This window comes from Pan paniscus, chromosome 22, assembly GCF_029289425.2.
Source record: "Pan paniscus chromosome 22, NHGRI_mPanPan1-v2.0_pri, whole genome shotgun sequence".
Classification (NCBI taxonomy): domain Eukaryota; kingdom Metazoa; phylum Chordata; class Mammalia; order Primates; family Hominidae; genus Pan; species Pan paniscus.
Window position 1 is genome coordinate 21,823,340 of NC_073271.2, and position 21,681 is coordinate 21,845,020.

Below are 21,681 nucleotides of genomic sequence, written 5' to 3' on the forward strand. Positions count from 1 at the left end.
CCCCAGCTATAATGCAAGAGAGGAAGGGGATAATGAGAGCTTGCAAGAGTGGGGTTGGATTCAGTTGGGAAGGGCAGGGAAGTTTCCTAAAGAAATGGCAGCTAAGCAGAGGCAGAAGGATGAGTAGGCTTTGACTAGATGAGATGGATATAAATGAGGAGCACTGCACATAACAGTTAGGCACATTGAGTCTAGAGTCAGCCAGGTGTGCTTCCAAAGCTTGCTCCAGCACTATCTTAGTTAGTTCAGGCTGCTATAACAGAATACCGTAGATTGAGTGGCTTAAACAACAAACATTTATTTCCCACAGGTGTGGGTGCTGGGAAGTCCAAGATTGTACAATAGATAGAATACCATAGATTGAGTGGCTTAAACAACAAACATTTATTTCTCACAGTTGTGGGAGCTGGGAAGTCCAAAATTAATGTATTGGCAAATTTGGTGCCTCTGAGGATCTGTTCTCTGGTTGATAGATGGCCATCTTCTCATTGTATCCTTTTTTTTTTTTTCCTTGAGACAAGTCTCGCTCTGTTGGCCAGGCTGGAATGCAGTGGCATGCTCACAGCTCACTGCAGCCTCAACCTTCCAGGCTCAAGACATCCTCCCACCCCAGCCTCCCTAATAGCTGTAACTACAGGCACGCACCACCATGCCTGACTAATTTCTTGTGGAGAGGGCATGTCACCATGTTGCCCAAGCTGGTTTCCAACTCCTGGGCTCAAGCAATCTGCCTTCCTTGGCCTCCCAAAGTATTGGTGTTACAGGCATGAGCCACTATGCCTGGCATATAAGCAGAGAGAGGAAGCAAACTTTGTGTCTCTTCTCATAAGGGCACTAATCCCATTGATAAGTGCTCCGCCATCATGACCTAATCACCTTCCAAAGGCCCCACATCCTACTACCATCACTTTGGGGGTTAGGATTTCAACAAATCAATTTTGGGGGGACACATAACAACTACCCACAAGCTGTCACAACTCTGGGCCTGTTGCTCAACTTCTCTGTCCCAATGACCTCACCTGTAAAATGGAAATAATAGTTTTCCTTATTCAATATGATTATGAGGATTAAATTCTTAAAAGACACTATGAAAAAAGCTTAGCCTAGTGCCTAATGCATAGCAACTGTTCAGTAAATGTTAGATAATACTAAAGAAATAAAAGAATGAAGAACCAAATCAACTGCATAGCAAAAGCAGCATATGCCAAGGCTCTGTGGGAGCTCAATGAGAAAAAAAGATGAAGCCCTGTTGTTTATTCTGCTTTTATTCTAAACACTGCTGGAAACCATTGAGGATTTAAGCAGGGGCACTCTGTGGGCTCCATCCTCTTCCTCTCAACCTTTCTGCTACAGCCACACCTTCTGACTCTCTTTCTGTAGTACTTGTGACAAGGCCTTTGCCCCTTTTCACAGACTCTTCTTTCTACCTGCCTTCCCCTACCTCCTTCAGACTCCAGCCTTCAGATTCCCCTGTGAAGTCTTCCCTGACCTCCCTGATAGCAAGTTCTTTTTTAATAGCACCCTCAGTGATCGCTTCGCCTGATTTATGTCTCTCTCTCCCACCTACATCTTCACAAGATGAGACACTGTCTGTTATTGCATGCAGTTGTGTCCCAGCCACTAGCATAGTGACTGGCCTATTGTAGGCTCTTATTTCCCACTGGATAATGGAAGATGGAAAGAATAGAAAAGAAAGAAGGAGGAGGAAAAGTAGAGGAAAATAAGGTGGGGTGGGGAGGCGTTGAGGCCAGCTCAATTTCAGACATTGATTTTGAGTGGTACATCTAGGTAGCCGTTTCTGAAAACAGATGTGGAGGTCAAGAGAGGTAGACTAAGGAGTCCTTAGAACATGGGAACTCACTTAAGCCAGTGAATGAAGAAGAGCAGAGTCTTTGGATACAAGGCTTGGGGTCACTAACTATCAATATGGACAAGTTACGAAGTCACTGAATCCTCTTTAAGAGACACACAGAGACAGAACTTGATCCCAGCCACACAGACCCCCGATAGCATGCTTCCCATATCCCCAGGCTGGTCACTTGGAGCACCCTGAATATTGATGATACATAAATGAGACACTCCTAATGGTTTGGCTTCTGAAGTTTATTAGGTACTTACTGATATCCATCAGTTATAGATAGGGTTGTTGAAATACGCATAATCATACCTTTCCCCCAGCTCCCTCTAAGGTGTTGCAGAGATCTAAAGAGAAAATGCATATGAAAATACTTTCCAAATATCAAGTGTCAAACATGTGAAGATGACATTGTCATTACAGAGATCAAGTGACAATATTAAGGATGGTTTTTTTCTTTCTAGAAGGGAGAAATACATTGCATTAGAGTCCATCTTTTTAGACACTTTTGTGGTTGCCTCAGTCTATTCAAGGTTTTTTGTTTTTGTTTTTGTTTTAATTTTTACCACTCAATCTGTTTTAAGAAAATACCTTCGACTGGGTAATGTATAGCAAAAACTTATTGTTCACACATCTGGAAGCGAGGAATTCCAAGACCAAGGCACTGACTGAATCAATATCTGCTGAGGGCTCACTCTCTGCTTCAGAAATGGCACCTTATGGCTGTGTGCTCACATAGCTGAAGGGCAAAGTAGGTCCATCAAGCCTCTTTTTCTTTTTCTTTTGTCTTTTTTTTTTTTTTTTTTTTTTGAGACAGAGTCTTACTCTGTCACCCAGGCTGGAGTGCGGTGGCGCGATCTTGGCTCACTGCAACCTCCACCTCCCAAATTCAAGCAATTCTTATGCCTCAGCCTCCCAAGTAGCTGGGACTACAGGCATACACCACCACACCTAGGTAATTTTTCTATTTTTAGTACAGACAGGGTTTTTGCCATGTTGGCCAGGCTGGTCGCGAACTCCTGGCCTCAGGTGACCCGCCCGCTTTGGCCTCACAAAGTGCCGGGATTATAGGTGTGAGCCACGGCGCCTGGCCAAGCCTCTTTTATAAGAGCATTAATCCTACACATGAGGACTTCACCTTCATGACCTAATCATCTGCCAAAGGTCCTACCTCTTAATATCCTTACCTCAGGGGTTAGGGTTCAACATATGAATTTTGAGGGGACACAGTCATTCACACCATAGCAGTGGTTAGGAGCACTGGTCTTGAACTCAGACACATCTGGTTTAAATCTGGCTCAATTATTCCTAGTTGCCTGGTCCTGAGTTAGGGAATTTTCTAAGCCTTTGTTTCCGCATCCGTAAGATGGAAATAATAATAGTACCTCCTCACGAAACTGCTTGATGTTGCCTATAAAGTTCTTTGCACAGTGCCATCCAAATAGGCCTTAATAAATGTTAACAATTAATATCATCATCCTCTTTTTATTTATTTATTTTTAAGACTGGGTCTTGCTCTATTACCCAGACTGGAGTGCAGTGGCACAATCTTGGCTCACTGCAACCTCTGCTTTGCGGGTTCAAGCAATTCTCCTGCCTCAGCCTCCTGAGTAGCTAGGATTACAGGCACACACCACCACGCTCAGCTAACTTTTGTATGTTTAGTAGAGATGGGGTTTCACCACATTGGCCAAGCTGGTCTCAAACTCCTGACCTCAAGTGATCCACCTGCCTCAGCCTCCCAAAGTGCTAGGATTACATGTGTGAGTCACTGTGCCTGGCTATCATCATTGTCTTTAAGAGTGCTCTGGAGAGCAGGGACCAAAGGAAAGAATTACTGAATCTATCTCAATTCCTTTCAGCATCCTCTCATCTGGATTATATTACCCGAGGTACAAGATGTTGCATTAGACTGCATAACTCCCTGCAACAGAATGGAGAGTTCCTACCCTCCCCACTTGCTGTTTAATTAAGGACATATATTAAGCATAGCTGTCCTAAGCAAGGACTCTCGCGGGAAATAAGGTATAACTTAGGTCATGTTATATGCAGAAAGACAAATCTTTTCCCTGCCCATGCTTTGGAGACTGCACAGGAAAGACATAATGTGTTTATTCCAGGCATGGCTCTTTTCTTATCTTGGAGAATGATCTTGAATAAGCCATTTCACCATTATGGGCCTCATTTTCCTTAACTGTGAAATGAATAAGGGAGAAATGGTGGGGAGTGAAGTTGGAAAGTATCTGTACATTCTCCCCAAAGGTTTTCATTGTTAGGATTTCATGCTTGTAGACTAATGGATGCCTGTCCATCCTTTGTTTGATCCTGGCAAGTGTTTGTTAAATGTTATTTTCTCCCCCAAGAAAATTCCATTAAAAATCATTTTCATATCACCTAATTTCTTATAAAATTGCTAATTAACATTCAGTAAAGCACCAACTACTGAATTGATAATAAATATGTTTTATAAAAGAAAGAAGCACCTGTAATCCCAGCACTTTGGGAGGCCTAGGTGGGCGAATCACTTGAGGTCAGGAGTTCGAGACCAGCCTGGCCAACATGGAGAAACCCCATCTCTACTAAAAATACAAAAATTAGCTGAGCATGGTGGTGCACGCCTATAATCCCAGCTACTCCAGAGGCTGAGACAGGAGAATCGCTTGAACCCGGGAGGCGGAGGTTGCAGTGAGCCGAGATCGTGCCACTGCACTCCAGCCTGGGAAACAGAGCGAGACTCTATCTCGGAAAAAAAAAAAAAAAAAAGCACTATAAAAGAAAGAACCACTAATAAGTGCTTTTTACTGATTTTAATTGGCAGGTAAAACTAATCTAATGATGTAATTTAGAAGCAGACAATGTGAAAGAGAATGTTCCTGCTTGTAGTAATTAAAACCAGGTGAGGCTAGTGAGTTGTTAATGTTTCTCGAAGGTACGTTTTGAGTACTGTATTGTTATAAAATACCTGAAGGAAGGTGTCACTTTGGGAGAGTAAGGTAAGCTACATGCTGGAGACACCGTGGGCTTCCCTGAATAGGTTTATTTGGCTAGAAAAGAGGGTGGGAGGGGCACAGCATGAGTGTGCTTGTGGGCTCATCAGGACACAATGTTGAAGTCAGGCTTATTTCAAAAAGTGATCTGGGCCGGGCATGGTGGCTCACACCTGTAATCTCAGCACTTTGGGAGGCCGAGGTAGGTGGATCACTTGAGGTCAGGAGTTCCAGACCAGCCTGGCCAACATGGTGAAACCCCATCTCTACTAAAAATACAAAAATTAGCTGGGCGCTGTTGGGGCACCTGTAATCTCAGCTACTCAGGAGGCTGAGGCAGGAGAATCACTTGAACCTGGGAGGCGAAGGTTGCAGTGAGCTGAGATCGTGCCACTGCACTTCAGCCTGGGTGACAGAGGGGGACCCTGTCTCAAAAAAAAAAAAAAGAAAAGTGATCTGAGGAGATAACGGTGAGGAATAAAAGAAGTTAGGTAATTGGGAACCCGTTAAAAACCTTACATTCTATCCATAAGAGCTTAAACTTATATGAGAGACACTTGGGAATGTATGTGGTTCTGGAAATAGGAGTATATTTTTCTCTAAATTTCAGAGTGTGGGCACACTTTCCAGCACCTTCTCCACACCCATGGGGAAAAATAAACCATCCAACACAGAAATACCAAATCTGAGATGTGAGAAGTCACTCCATTTAAACCCAGCCCTTTCCTTCATTGCTTGTTTTAGGAAATGTGCCTCGACACCCTAGTGTTACTTTGAATTCAGAATTAGAATGGGTGGAAGGAATTAAAAATGGTAAGCTGTCCCAAAACACCAAGTGCTCATTTATATTTACCTGACAAAACTGCTTATAGAGTCAGAGTGAAAGTGATTGTGACAGGTGGAGGCAGGTAGTATGCTCATGGAGAAGAGAACAGAACTTACAGGAACTCTGACAGTATTTCCTCCCCATTCCTCCCAAGTTGCCCCATGCTCCCTGGTGCAGTGATTCCTACAGGCAGAACCACAACGAAACCAGTTCCCAAACACTTGTTAATGAAGCAGTATTAACTGCCGCCATTTCTTTCACCATCCTTTTGCTGATGTTTTTTAAGTTAGGAATTTATTATTTGTTTTTATGTAAAAAAAACACACTGTCCTTTGACCAAAACTTTAGTCAGGGCCCTCTGAGTCCTTTTCTTGACTAGATCCAACCTTAGGCTTCCCTCTCTGTCTTTGTAGAATCCAGTTTGAGCAAGAATCCTGCTAAGTCAGTTTATTGAAAATTCCCCCCACCCGGTATCTGACCTTCAATATCTTGTCACCCTGGCCTGCCTTCAGCAAGAACCCTATCAAGTCAGTTTAGCTAGAAACCCCTTATCCTTGATGTTTCTTCTTAGTACTTTTTTGTCCACTGACACCCCCCCAAACCCTGCTACTGAGTTAGAAGTCCACTTGTCCTTGTTGTTGGAATTGAGTCCAATTTTTCTCCCCCACTGCAAGACCCCACTGCTCCCCCACTGAAAAATTGTGTCCAATTTTTCTCCCCCACTGCTGCAGTGGCTCCCATACCTATCTCCATGGCCTCCCCTTTGAATAAAGTCTGCCTTACCATCTTTAACAAGCATCATGAATAGTTTTTTTCTTGGAGTGTTCCTGAAACCACCATTGCAAAATTATTAACTGAGACAGTGAAAGAGACCTGACCTAACCAACTCCATCTTCTAACCTCCAAGCTGATCTTGTTTATTCCTGGGCGTAGGCTGAACTAACTTTGGGAGGAACTTAGTTTATTGTTTATAGTTTGACACAAAGATGGTGACAATGTTTTCCCAAAACAAACCCCCTTCTTGCCTGGGGACTAGACTGCCTTTGTAGGACTAATAAATTAGCCACGAGATTAGAAATTATGGTTTAAGAGTCATTCAGGCGGAGGCTGTAAGATTCTGACCCTCCATAAACTGCTCCTAAAATCAGTGTTTGAGATATTTCACAGACCCTGCACTTGATGGATCAGCTGGTGCCACCCAGAGAAAATGGCTTATCTGATCTTGTGGCCCCCACCCAGGAACTGACTCAGCACAGAGGACAGTTTCAACTGCCTATGATTTCATCTCCAACCCAACCAGTCAGCACTCTCGACTCACTGGTCTTTCCCTCACCTACCAAGAATTATCCTTAAACACTCTGATCCCTGAATGCGGAGAGACTGATATGAGTAATAATAAAACTCCATCTTCCACACAGCCAGCTCTGCGTGAATAACTCTTTCACCATTACAATTGCCCTGTCTTGATAAATCAGCTCTATCTGGGCATCGGGCAAGGTGAACCCATTGGGTGGTTATATTCCTAACACAAAGAAATGATAAATGCTTGAGGACGTGGATATTCCAATTACCCTGCTTGCTACACTGTATGCTTGTATCAAATCATCACCTGTACCCCATAAATATATAAAACTATTATGTACCCATAATAATTAAAAAATTTTAAAAATATTTTTAATATACCTTATGCATTAGTTGCTTTACTAAGTATAAAACTCAAGTCTGCAAATTTTTTCTACACGTTTTTTGGAGGCTTGCTTTCTCTATTATCCATGTGGGCAATACCCTCATAGACACTAAATGCAAGAGACAATTCTCAACCCTCTTTTTAGCATTGGACTGTACAAGTGTACACCTCCACCTTTAGCTCCTGATTCTCTCCCAGTTCCTTTTGTACTTTTTGACTGCTCTTTCTTGTGTTCTTTCTCTGGGTTCTTTCTCTTCCTACCTCTTACTGCAGTTATTTCCTTAGATTTATCCATAAACATTCACTTCTTTGTCTGATTGATCTCACTCACTGCTCCTGCCTTCTAGAAAGTTCCTCAAACAATAATCCATAGATTCGTTGCATCAGAATTAATCAAGGTACTTGTTAATAATACAGCTTCCTGGGGCTGCTGAGATTAAAACTTCTGAAACTCAGAATTTTAACATAATTTTAAGGAAAGAATCATAATGAAGGAGCTCCAAAGGATTCTGGGGAGAAGATAGTCCAGTGATCACTGTTCTAGAAGATGCTGCTAATATTTATATTTATTTGTTTAGTCAATCCTGAGGGTTTCCTGAGCTCTAGAGCACTCAATCTAACAGTTTACTGGTCACCCCAGCTATATTTCTCTCAACTCATCCCAAACCTGCAGGAATTATGTATGCCCTCTATGTTTCTTATTCCTTTAATGACACTATTTATAACCTCCACATACAGCCACCCATGCTAGAAATCTGATACCTACATGTTCTCTCCTTTCTCACCCCTACATCTAGCTGATAACATAATCCTGTTGACCATGTTTGTGAAATATCATCTGAATCCACCCGGTTTTTCATTTATCACACGGTGACCATTTACTTCACAACTTGGTCTCTTTCTCAGGATATTGTAATAGTTTAGACTTGACTAACACGCTGATTCTCTTTTCTGTAATCCATCCTGCACATTTCAATATGAATCATCATTGTAGGGCACCACTCTCTTGTAGAACTTCCTGCAATGATGGAAATACATTTTCCAATATGGTAGCCCCTACCCTCATGTGACTATTGAGAAATTCATGTGATCAGTGTCAGTGGAGAAGTGCATTTTAAATATAATTGAATTCAAATTTATATAGCCAGCCAGGCATGGTGGCTCACACCTATAATCCCAGCACTTTGGGAGGCCAAGGCGGGCGGATCATCTGAGGTCAGAAGTTCGAGACCACCCTGGCCAACATGGCGAAACCCCATCTCTACAAAAAATACAAAAATTAGCCTGCATGGTGGCACATGCCTGTAGTCCCATCTACTGGACTGAGGAGGCTGAGGCAGGAGAATCACTTGAACCTGGGAGGCAGAGGTTGCAGTGAGCCAAGATTGCACCACTCTACTCCAGCCTGTGTGACAAAGTGAGACTCTGTCTCAAATTAAAAACAAAACAAAACAAAAAAATGTATATAGCCACTTAGATCTACAGGCTACCACATTGGACACCACAGTTCTAAAATATGAGTCTTATCTCATTGCTTTCAAAAAGCTCATTAGCTGTAGGATGAGGTCTAGACAGTAGCGTGAATGCTCTTCGTACTCTAACCTCCCCTTCAGTTTCTACCACCACCACCTACCTCACTATCCCGATCCCACATACACTTTAGTACTGTAGAACCTTGCTTTTTCTAAATAAACCATAATTTTTCAATCTCCTAGCTCTGGATCCTGCTGTTTCCTCTATGTAGAATGCCTCTCCTTTATGTCCTTCCTTTCAGAATTTGACCCATTTTTCAAGGTTTAATAAAGAAAGCCCTGGCCCCACTCCCAACAAAAGGAACATCCCCTTATCATGGACCTTGGACAAGCCATTTAGTGTCTCTCAGCCCAGTTTTCTCATCTGCAAAGTGGGAATGATAACATTTCCTCTTTTATGGAGTTGTTGGGGGATTAGATATTGCATTATTCAGACTCCATCACTGAGAAAGCATGCAATAAAAATAGCTGTTATTATTTTCTGTCCTCCTGTAACATTTACCATGTGGTATCAGGCATCTCTCCTGATAAGACTCTGTCTCCCCTCAAGACTGTGAGCTTGTGAGCAAGAAAGCCTCTATCTTGTTCATGGTTGTCCTTCAGCATCCAGCACATTGTTGCCATTTGACAAATGCCTTGGCTGGGCGGCAGATAAATAACTTAGTCAGTTACTCACATAGGATTGCATAGAATTTTTTTAAGTATGACATTTTTGTGTATATTTTTAGGGAGGAGTAAAAGACATATAGTTGTAGCAAGAATTAGAAAAAAGAAGATGCCAACAACTTTTCTTTTTAAGCATCAAATCCTTCTCATTACTGCCCAGAAAAACTGGCATAAGCTGTTGTTAAATCTGTGCCCCTTCTCCTCGGTTGACTGGAGTACGAGTTTTAACATTTTGCCATTTTGATTTTCCTTTCTGGGCCCCCTGGGTCCTCTCCTCCCACCCCCTCCCTGGGTACTAAGTTTTCATCACTGTCACCACGGCAACAGCAAGGATGCCTCATTCCTCACAGTGCCGCACAGCTAAACTCTGGTCGCCTTTGTCCACTGAGCTAGCTGAATTCTTTATAAATACACCACTAAATCAACTATCTTCTGTACAGAACTTCATCCATTATTCAACCTTTAAAAAAAAAACAAAAACAAAAACAAACAAACAAACAAAACAAAAAAACTGATGTATACTAATTTCTTCTCCTGGGAATGGCCTTTTTCCAGACCTGCCAATACTCTTGAATACACCATACATTTTTGGTCCCTAGGAACAGATATAAAAATTGCCAGTGTACGTGCGTCCAATATAAGTGTGGTGCAATTTTAAAGCACGCAACAGAGCATTCATAATGGGTTTCCCTTTTAAAAGCAGAGTAGACCAAAAATAAACCTGACAAAGGGCAGCTGTAGAGTTTTAACACGTGGAAAACTCCACAAGCAGCAGTTATGTAACTTGAAAGAAACATGATAAATATTTCACACCATTAGATGAACTTCCAACTCTGACACTGAAAAAAAAGCAAAGAACAAGAACGCGAGACAAATGCACCTCAAATCTCCAAGGAGCAAAAAGCTTAAACTGAGAAGGGACCAAGGCTGTACTAAAATCTGAGACCTGACTTCCAGCACGAGTCTTGATTGCTTTTTTTTTTCTCGAGTTCGAGGCGGAGCCCGCGAACCCCATCTCCTCAGAGCGCCACCCCCTCAGCTTCGCCCGTTGGGCAGAAATTTTCCAAATATCTCCACCCCTAGGCTGAAAAGCCAGAAAGAAGTTTTGAGCCAACGAGGGGAAGAAAGGAGTTGGGGCAAAACAGGAGGCGTTTCCCTACCCGCATACATCCCCGTCCCCGAGACACCCAATCCCCCCACCCCCAGCCTGCCCGCGCCTCCCGCCCCCAGCTCCTCGCCCTGGGGACAGCTGGCAGCCCCGCGCGGACCAGACACAAAGCCGATCAATCCCAGAGGCGTGGGGGCGGAGGGACGACCCGCCGGGGCTTTCCCGGGCGCTGCTCTCCTCCTGCTGCCCCCTCGCTAGGACCCGGCGGACGCCTCGCCTGGTTTTCACGCCCTCTAGCCCCCACCCCCACACACCCAAAAAAGAACAGACCCCCATCCCTGGGCTGGAGGACCCGCCTCTTGGCAGCCAGCTGAGAAGGCGCCCCGGGGAGGGGGAAACTGACATCCCATCTAGAGCCGTCCCTCCTCTTCCTCCCCTCCCGACTCTCTGCTCCTTTCCCGCCCCAGAAGTTCAAGGGCCCCCGGCCTCCTGCGCTCCTGCCGCCGGGACCCTCGACCTCCTCAGAGCAGCCGGCTGCCGCCCCGGGAAGATGGCGAGGAGGAGCCGCCACCGCCTCCTCCTGCTGCTGCTGCGCTACCTGGTGGTCGCCCTGGGCTGTAAGTTGCTCGGGTTCCTCTACCCTTCCTGCCTGGACCAGCCTGCCCCCACCCTCCAGCCCCCCACGGGGCGCTGGCTGACAGTGTCTGGGCGGCTCTGGGCCGAGGTCGCCGCGGGGCGTCTGACCTTGCGCCCAGGCGAGCGGGAAACCCAGGGTGCCCGCGGGCGGACGCTGGGAGCAAGGGAGCGCGAGGTCGTGGGTTTCTTGTGAATTGCGTCTGATTTTGTCAGTTCTAGATACAGAAAATTAAGGGTTCCCACTAACAGGTTCTCATCTGTTTGCAAAGTTGGGGTAAGTTTTCAGACAGAGGGACGTGATTCGAATGCAAAACTCACTACCCACTGGTAAGATGCTAAGACCCCAAGAAAGATGGCATCACTGGGAGGCGGGCGCCGGCCACACTTTGAGTCCCCGGGGAGGGGGCAGCGTCCGCGTGGTCTGGGCTCTGTAGCGTCCCAGCTGAGCCGGCGATATGCAGCGCACTTGTGGGGCGGAGGTGGAGGGAATTCGTGGCTGCTGAGCCAGAATTACTTTTATCCTCTCCACCTGCACATCTACATTCACTTAGAGAAGTCTGGTCTGGGGACTCTAGCCAGCTGCTGTGTCCTCAGGGGACATCCAACGGGACGATTGTTAGAAAGATTCAGAAGCCACATGATCCAGTAGCTGGGGAGACGTCCCAAAGCCAATTTCACCGGATGATTTTAAACAGGATTTTCACGGATTCTGGACTCATGAGATTTGAAATCCTGGGAACGTTGCCGTTATTTTGTTTTCTTCGCGTTAACTTTTTAGGAAAATGGAGGAAATTACAATAGACTAAGCAATGCAGTTCTACTTTTTCTTTTTCTTTTTTCTCTCACCTTTTTTGTTTTGCTTTTTTCCCTTCCTTCCTCCCTTCCTTACTCTTTCTTCTTTCTTTCTCTCTCTCTCTCTCTCTTTCTGTCTCTCTTTCTTTCTTTTGTAAAATGAGTTATTGTTGCTATTCACGTTCTGGTAAAGTAACACTTATAATACTTAACCTGCGGGACGAGTGTCTAATACCACAATACAATGATATTTTCTCACGCCCTCGCTGCCCAAGTGATCATCGCACAGCTCAAGTGATGTGAGCCACGTCCCTTTGTGGAGGAGGAAGGTGCACATTGTCTCAGGGAAGGGACATGTACTGACCAATATTATATAAAGTCAAACCGGAAAGCCAAAGTTTCACAATGAAACCCTTGTGCAATTCTGAAATATCAATTGGTATCATATGGAACACACAGAAGAAAAAAAATGCACTCATGCTAAAAGGCAACAGAGAGGTAGGCTGGAGAAATTGTAACAGAACAACTGAGAAAGTTATGTATTCTGCTGAAATTCTAAATTTCAAATAGAAAAGAGTGTGCCTTTTAGTGTAGAATTGTCACTAATTAAAAACAGAAAATCGTTCTGCTGTGCTATTCCTATTGAATCACCAACATAGAAACAATACACCCCAAGTCTGAAATTGTAGTGGAGAAACAACCAAGAGGCAAACAAAAGCATAAATGAATGGGGCTGAGTGACCTCTTCAAGCTTTAGGTAAATATAACACATTGTCTCTGCTAAACTTGATTCCTATAGGGGATGTATTTGGAAGTGTTGTGGGGACTTTTCTATATTGTTCCTGGGATACTAAAAGATCTGGCATTGCAAGAGTGTTTTCTTGGTATGTGGGTGTTTTTTTTTATGTTTAAAACAATTTTAGAACAGTTTGGATTTAAATAAAAATTCCAAAGCTAGTATAGAGAGTTCTTATATACTCCACACCCAGTTTCCCATATTGTTAATATCTTACATTAGTATGGTACACTTTATTCAAATTTCCTTCATTCTTACCTAATGCCTTTTCTATTCCAGGATGCCATCCAGGCTACCATATTACATTTAGTTGTCCTGATTCCTTAGGTTCTTCTTGGTTGTAACAGTTTCTTAGGCTTCCCTTGCTTTCTCTTACTATAATGGGTTTGAGGAGTTCTGGTCAAGTATCTGGTAGAATGACTGCGAATTGCTGTTTCTCTGATATTTTTCTCATAACTAGACTGGGGTTATAGGTTTTCTGGAGGAAGATCAGAAAGTGGTAAGGGGCCTAGGTAAAGTGACATTTTCATCACATTATCTCCAGGGAACGTACTGTATACATGACTTATTGCTGTTGATGTGAACCTAGATCACCTGTAATCATACTCCTAATGTAGTGCATACCAGTTTTCTCTACAGATTACCTACCCTTTTTTCTTCATTTCCATACTAGATTTTTTTGGAAGGAAGTCACTACATGCAACCCACATCTTCAGGAAGGAGAGTTATGCTCCAACTCCTTGAAGGCGGAGTATCTTCATAAATTATTTGGAGCTCTTCTGCATGGGAGATGTGTCTCTCCCTTCCCTTCATTTATTTATTTAATCATTTATTTTTCTATCAGTATGGGCTCATAAATATTTGTTTTATACTTTGGGTTATAATCCAATACTATTTTATTTATTAAAGACTTAGTGGATTTCTTATGCTGTTATTACATATTCATCTTTTTAATATTCTTCCCAGATGTAACTGTGCCATTCTTTTGGCCACTCCTATCATTTACAATATCATGCTTACTCCCTTCTTTCCTTTTTTTCCTGCTGTTTATCAACATCCTTTATATCTTTCTTAGTAGTCTGGAGGATTGCTTTTTTGTTGTTGTTCTTGTTATTTAAACGATGATGTCAGTATCCCTGTTGATATATGGATATTTTTGTGTGTGTTTAGTTGAATTACATTTTTCTTTCCCACTCCATTAGGAAAGGAATTTCTTGATGTTTGCTCACCACTATATGACCAGTGCTGAGCAAAGTTCCTGGTTAATAGTAGGTATAAATATATGCCTGTTGATTCTATGGTGCCTTAGTCCATTCAGGCTGCTGTAACAAAATACCATAAACTGAGTAGCTTAAAAACAACGTTTATTTCTCACAGCTCTGGAGGCTGAGAAGTTCACAATCAAGATACCAGCAAATTCAGTGTCAGGCAAGGGCCCACTTTCTGGTTCATAGATGGAGCCTTCTCAGGGTGACCTCCCATGGTGGAAGAGGCAAGGCAGCTCTGAGGTATCTTTGTAAGCGCAGTGTTGTCATGACCAGATCACGGTCCAAAGCCTTCAACTCCTAATACCATCACATTGGTGATTAGATTTCAACATATGAATGTGGGAGGACATAAACCACAGCAGATGGAATGGGGATGAGGTAGGGTAGGTAACAGAAGTGTATAGATTGAACTGATTGCAATATAAATCATGAAGCTCTAACTTCATGTTAAGTAGGTGGAGTGTTAGATTTCTCTGAGGCATCATTTAAGCTGATATGTCAAAAAATAATAGGAATGAGTATTCCGTGTTTGGTGGGGTGTTGTCATGCCTTTTGGGGTCTCTCAGAGCCAAGGAGCTGATCATGAATCAGTTCCTGATTCCACCTAGCCAGTAGCAGCTGGTCCTCAGATCTGGACTGGAACCTGATCCAGGCGCTTAGCCTGAGTCTAATCTCTCATCAACTGATAAAGATTGTGGTAGGGGAGAGAGGTCTGAATCTTTTGTAAAATCACAAGGTTCTGCCTTTTTGCCAGAACTGACCCAAAACAGCACTCCAGGGAACTGGTACTAGGAAAATTCTGCCCTCTGTATCTATTGTTAAGAAGCAACTGTCATAATCAATTTGCTGGAGAGAAGTGGTTCCATGCTGGCATAGTCTCAATTATCTGATGAACAGAAACGTTAAAATGGGCTTGTAGGTGGATTTAACAACCATTTCAAGACTATGAAAGAAATTATATTAGAAAGAATGAAGTCAAAAACAAGAACTTCAGCCTGAGCACAGTGAGTTCCCTATGACTGAAAACACTCATTTATCCTCCCACATGAGCAGTTTAATGAGAGGAGCCCACAGGAGCTTACGGATGTTCACCACCCATGGTTTCCATTGCATTGGTTTCCTCCTGTGGGCCTTCTTCATAGAGAAGATGTATTGGAATATAGAGGTAAGAGCTGCTAGCTTTATTGAAGTCAGACCACCAGGAAGCTATAAAGGCCATTCTTAAAATAATATTTTTTCATCCCATAGCAATATAGTAGTAACACTGCTGAGTCAATACTCCAGTATACCCCTCTTGCTAGATTGATGTTTTGAGGAAGATGATGGTGAAGATGGAAAAGGGGAATCAGAACCTGGGTCAGGTGCTTCCTTTGGCAAAAGCAGCAAAATAAAACTTAAAACCAGGGATTGTTTTCTTGGACGGTGTTACTGTTAACAAGGCTAGAACTCAGAAAAAATAACCCAACTGTATTACTTTTCTATTTCTGTGAAACACATGACCAAAAACAAAACAATACAAATTGATTGTCTTAAACTTCTAGAGGTCAGAAGTCTGAAACAGGTCTCACTGGGCTAAAATGAAGGTATCAGCATGAAGCATTCCTTCTGGAGGTTCTAGGGCAGAATCTGTTTCCATGGCTTTTCCAGCTTCTGGAGGCGCCCCACTCACGGCCCTGTCCCGCCAGGCTGCCACCTGTCCCCACTCACGGCCCTGCGACACCAGGCTGCCACCTCTCTAGTTCTCTCTCTTCTGCTTCCTTCTTCCACTCATCAGGACCCTTGTCATTACCTTGGGCTTACCTGAGTAACTCTGGATAATTTATCCATTTCAAAGTCAGCTGGTTAGCAACTTTCATCCATCTACAACTGCAATTCCTATTTACCATGTAAAGTAAGATATTTGTAGGTTCTGGGGAGTAGGATGTGGACATCTTTCTGGGGCTATTATTCTGTTTCTCACAGCAGCCAAAATGAGGTTATGCACAGCGACAGTGTTTTCAGTGCTGTAGCCAAGAATATTCTAGATTCCATGAAGCCACCATAACTTTTACCTTTAAAGTATAACTCATAGTGATATAAAGCTGGTTGGTTTTTTGGTTTTGTTTGTTTGTTTGTTTGTTTTATTTGAGATGGAATCTTGCTCTGTCACCCAAGCTGGAATGCAGTGGCGCAATCTCGGCTCACCACAACCTCCACCTCCTGGTTTCAAGCAATTCTCCTGCCTCAGCCTCCTAAGTAGCTGGGATTATAGGCTCCCACCACCATGCCCACCTAACTTTTGTATTTTTAGTAGAGACTGGGTTTCGTCATGTTGGCCAGGCTGGTCTTGATCTCCTGACCTCAGATGATCTGCCTGCCTTGGCCTCCCAAAGTGCTGGGATTACAGGCGTGAGCCACCGCGCCTGGCCTAAAGCTATATTTTTTATTAGTTGTATTTCAAATAGTATAGTATGGTGGTAAAGAACATGCACTCCAATGCAGCACTCTGTGCTCTTATCAGCTGTGTGATCTTATAGAGGTTAACACCTGTGTATATGTCAGTTTACTCATCAGTGTTGGTGATAATCCCAATAAGAGTGCTTACCTCATAGAGGTTTAGGGAGAATTACATGTATAACACACTTAGTAAACTGAAGAAGCCATTGAAGCCTTTTGACATTGAATATCAGTTTGATTTGCATTTTAAAGAGAATGCATCGGATGGAGTATGGTGAATGGAAGGATTGGGGTGGGGGGAGTCAAACTGGGGAGACCAGTTAGAAGTTATTGGAGTAGTCCAGGCAATTGCTTGTGTAAGTACTTATTTTATATAGTTTATTGACAAATATACTCACATAATTACACATACACATATAACCACTGACAATTGCTTTTTACAGTTGTCACCTAATGATGCGATGTGTTCTGAGAAATGTGTCGTTAGGTGATTTTGTTATTGTGTGATCATAGAGTGTACTTACAGAAACCTAGATGGTAGAGCCTGCTGCACACCAAGGCTATATGGTGTAGCCTATTGCTCCTAGGCTACAAACCTATACAGCATGTTACTGTACTGGATACTGTAGGCAACGGTAAACAGTTGTAAGTATTTGTGTACCTAAACATATCTAAACATGGAAAAGGTACAGTAAAAACAGCACAAAAGATAAATGGTACACCTGTGTAGAAACATATCATGAGTGGAGCTTGCAGGACTGGAAGTTGCTCTGAGTGAGTCAGTGAGTGAGTGGTGAGTGAATGTGAAGGCCTGGGACATTACTGTATACTACTGTAGACTTTATCAACACTGTACACTTAGGCTACACTAAATTTATAAAACAATAAAGTTCTTGTGTAACAGCAGTACAGGCGTTATAGCATCACTAGATGATAAGAATTTTTCAGCTCCATTATAATCTGTGGGACCACTGATATGGTTCATTGTTGACCAAAATGTCATTATGCAGTGCATGACTGCATTTGAAATGTAGTTAATTAAATCTGATCAGGAATTGAAGAAAAATGGCTCTTTGGTTTTTAAGGAAAAATTTTTTTAATCATGTATGCTGTGTTTTCAACTTTCTGTTCAGTTCCCAACATATAAACATGAAACAGTAGCTCTTTTGGTTACTATGTATACCTTCTTTCAATGTTATTCTCTCTCCCACACATAAGTTTATTTTCAGTATTTGTTTCCAGTGTTTCCAGAGTTTCCCTGAGTTGTCACCCTTAGAATGGTCATTTTACTTGATTTGATGTTCAGAAGAGTGGCCTTCTAAGTTCCAAAGTGTGTGAGTGTATGCATGCATGGGGTGTGGGGGGAAAGAGAGAGAGAGAGAAGGAGAGAGAGAGGATGGATGGATGTGTGCTCAGATAAATGCCTGCTGACAGCAACACAAAACCCTACTCTATGAATCTTCAGGCCAGTGAATGGGTAGGAAATGCTGTCCAGTTTGAATTGTTCCTACATTTTATAAGCAGAGAAGCAAATCCTGTGAAAGTATTTCAAGAGCTGCCCTCTTAGCTGTCCATTGTCTTGGCTCAGAAAGTCCTAAGGAAGAATCCTTGTAAACTTAACAGACAGGAATTTTGGTTTTTACTGGAGAGCTCTGCTTTTCTTTATCGCATGTCATCAGCGTCAAATTTTTATTTGTTTTGTTGGGTTTTCTGTTTTGTTGTAGTTGTCGAAATTTTCTACTGGGATAATTTAGGACGGGCTTGTCTTTATATTTGTAAGGAGTAAAAATGCATAACCTGGTCTGTCTTCTTTATGCTAGGTTTGTCCAATTTGCTTGCTTTCATTTTGTCAATGCAGTCACCTGCTGTTTTTACTCTTCGCTTTCTTCACATTGTGAAACTTGCTAAATACATACTATGGACAAAACCAAAGATAAAAATGAATGAATTGTTAAACACATTTTCTTATATGTCTAACTAAAAATAATATATGCTTAGGGTAAATTCAAACAGAGCAGCAAGTTTACAAAACAAGAAATAAGTCTCCTTTCCAGCCTTCCTGACTCCTATGCTTCTCAGATAGACCATCCTTAAGTTTCCTGCAAATGGTTTCAGGAAATTAGAAAAGAAATAGTTCCAGTATATATAAGCATACTCTTATAATTTCTTTAGAAATAAAGATCACAATTTATTATGCTTACTGCTATATACCTTCCAGAAAATCAAATGATATTATATATAGTGTTGTGCACCTTGCTCCAAAAAGTTATTTATGTTAGTAATTAAGCTACAACCTAAAGCTCAGTCTACAAGCAGGACAGAAGATAACATCTTATAGAGGCCTTTAAAATTGTTGCACCAAAATGCAGTGGGAGCTATTTTCTAACTAGAACCACCAAAAATAATGGAACAAAGTGATTAGTAAAACAAAAGGGAAATAAACTTCCAAACCAGTAACCAAATATGGAAAGGGAAAAATTCCAAGCAAGATCCAGTTAAAAAGTCCAAAGGAGAATGTGTGTTCACCCAGAGAGGACAGAGACACTAGCACCAGCTAAGATTCACAGACAAGTGCAAAGGGGTGCTATTTTTAAAGGAGACCAAAGAGGAAATAATGACCACAAATAAAAAGGGAACATGTCAAACTTCTGGGCAAGTGCTAAATTTGAAAAGAGAGAATGGTGTTTATGTTTTTTTAAAAATGCACTAGAGGGCTGGGCGCCGTGACTCACGCCTGTAATCCCAGCACTTTGGGAGGCCGAGGCGGGTGGATCACCTGAGGTCAGGAGTTTGAAACCAGCCTAGCCAACATGGTGAAACCCTGTATCTACTAAAAGTACGAAAAGTAGCTGGGCATGGTGGCGTGCACCTGTAGTCCCAGCTACTCAGGAGGCTGAGGCATGAGAATCACTTGAACATGGGAGGCGGAGGTTGCAATGAGCCGAGATTGTGCCATTGCACTCCAGCCTGGGCAACACAGCAAGATTCTGTCTCAAAAAAAAAAAAAATTCACTAGATGCATTTTCAAATAGGAATGGATTTTGATCAGAAGCAGAACTGACACAATGGAATAAACAATAACTCAAGTATGCATTTGTCCAATAACTGAAACATGCAGCCATCTATGTCATAAAACATTAAAATTGTGCCTAAGCATATTAGAGACATGAGATTATTGTACTGTCCATATAGTGCTTTTGGATCCAGAACAAGTCAGGTTCTTTTGTGCCGTGTGTGTGTGTGTGTGTGTGTGTGTGTGTGTGTAAACGAGTGAACATCTATGCCATTTTATCTAGATACAGTACTTCTTCCCAACCTCCATTCATCTCTGTTGTTGTTGCTATTGTTCCTCATGTGTCCAAATGCAATTTCTCCCTGAAGGTCTAACTCCAAAATTCCTTGTGCCTTCTCTTAATTCTTTCCAACTCATCAATTCCTCAAAGCTGATGTCTACTGTATATTATACTCTGGTGCTTTTGGCATATTCTTTATTCTCTTATGGCACTTACTGAGCTGTACTGTTATAATTTTTCCATGTATTTCTCTCCATATTGTGAGCTTGTTGGAGGCAGAGACAACACATCTTTAGGTGGTTGGTGCCTGGCACATTTAATACTTGATTAAGTAGAATTACATAAGCTGGAATTTAATGTTTATTTGTTTTGTAGCTTCATAAAATTATATAACTTTTTAGTAATAAAAACCTCAAGACATATGTAAAATTAATAATCTCAAATGAATGCATAATATTTCTGCTCCTAAAACTCCCTCCTCCTCTTTTTAACAGTGGCCTCCCTAAGATATAAGGAAATATAGAGACTGGTCTGCCTTATACGATTTTAAGAAATTTTCCAGGTTTCCTGATGCCTCCTTATATCCTAAAAGCACATAAGTTCCTCTTGAATTAGTAAGCATTGATTAAAAACTCAGATGAGTCAAACAATGCACCCCTCAAAAGTTGCTTAATCTAGACTAGAACAAAGCACGTATTAGTGTGTTCTCACGCTGCTGTAAAGGACTGCCCAAGACTGGGTAATTTACAAAGGAAAGAGGTTTAATTGACTCACAGTTCCGCATGGCTGGGGAGGCCTCAGGAAACTTACAATCATGGCAGAAGGGGAAGCAAACACATTCTTCTTTACTTGATGGCCAGAAGCAGAAGTGCCGAGCAAAAGGGGGGAAAGCCCTTTATAAAATCATCAGATCTCATAAGAGCTCATTCACTATCATGAGAAAAGAAAGCATGGAGGTAACCACTTCCATGATTCAATTACCTCCTACCATGTCTCTCCCACAACATGTGGGGATTATGGGAACTACAATTCAAGATGAGATTTGGGTGGCGACACAACCAAACCGTATCAGCATGTTAGTTGTAAAAGTTCTACTCTCTGGAGCAGGGGATCTCCAGACTTTCCCCTCATGGCCTAATCTCTTTGTTACTCAATTGATATAATAGCAATCTATATCCCATAATGAGCAAAAGTTTATTAAGAGAGATGAGAAAATAGAGACTGTTTTAGTCTATTTCTGTTGCTGTAACAGAACACCTGAGACTGGGTAATTTATAAACAAAAGAGGTTTACTTGGCTCACAGTTCTGGAGCCTGGGAAGTTCAACATTGGGCAGCTACCTCTGGCAAGGCCCTCATGCTACATTAAAGCATAGTGAATGGCATCACATGTGGAAACACCTGCAGGAGCAGCAAGCAAGTATGTGCAAAAGAGACAAAACACAAGTGATGGCCTCATTTTTTAACAACCTGCTCTTGCAGTTACTAATCTAGTCCCATGAGAACAAGAACTCATTCACTTCTGTGAGAATTAACCCAGTCCTATGAGAATGGGACTAATATCTTCGTGAGGGTGGCGGAGTCTTCATGACCCAAACACCTCTTAAAGGTCCTACCACCTCTCAACACCATTATACTGGGAACTCAATTTCCTATACATGAATTCTGAGGAGCACATTTAAACCATTGTAGAGCCTGATAAAGTGATCTTCATTTCCAAATCAAAGATGATTTTCCTAGGTGTTCTTGTCCAGTATTTATATAGGTTGGTGCAAAAGTAACTGCAGTTTTAGCCGTTAC

At 42.2% G+C, this 21,681-nt stretch overlaps 1 protein-coding gene across 1 annotated transcript in view; it reads left to right on the forward strand.

The window, feature by feature from the left end:
- Window positions 1-9,422: 9,422 nt before the first annotated feature.
- JAM2 (junctional adhesion molecule 2) overlaps window positions 9,423-21,681 on the forward strand; it is a 79,762-nt gene continuing 67,503 nt past the window's right edge. Inside the window, exon 1 of the mRNA XM_003819211.6 lies at window positions 9,423-11,278. Within this exon, the coding sequence (XP_003819259.1) occupies window positions 11,212-11,278 (67 nt within the window). The 5' untranslated portion in view covers window positions 9,423-11,211. The remainder of the gene's footprint in view (window positions 11,279-21,681) is intronic.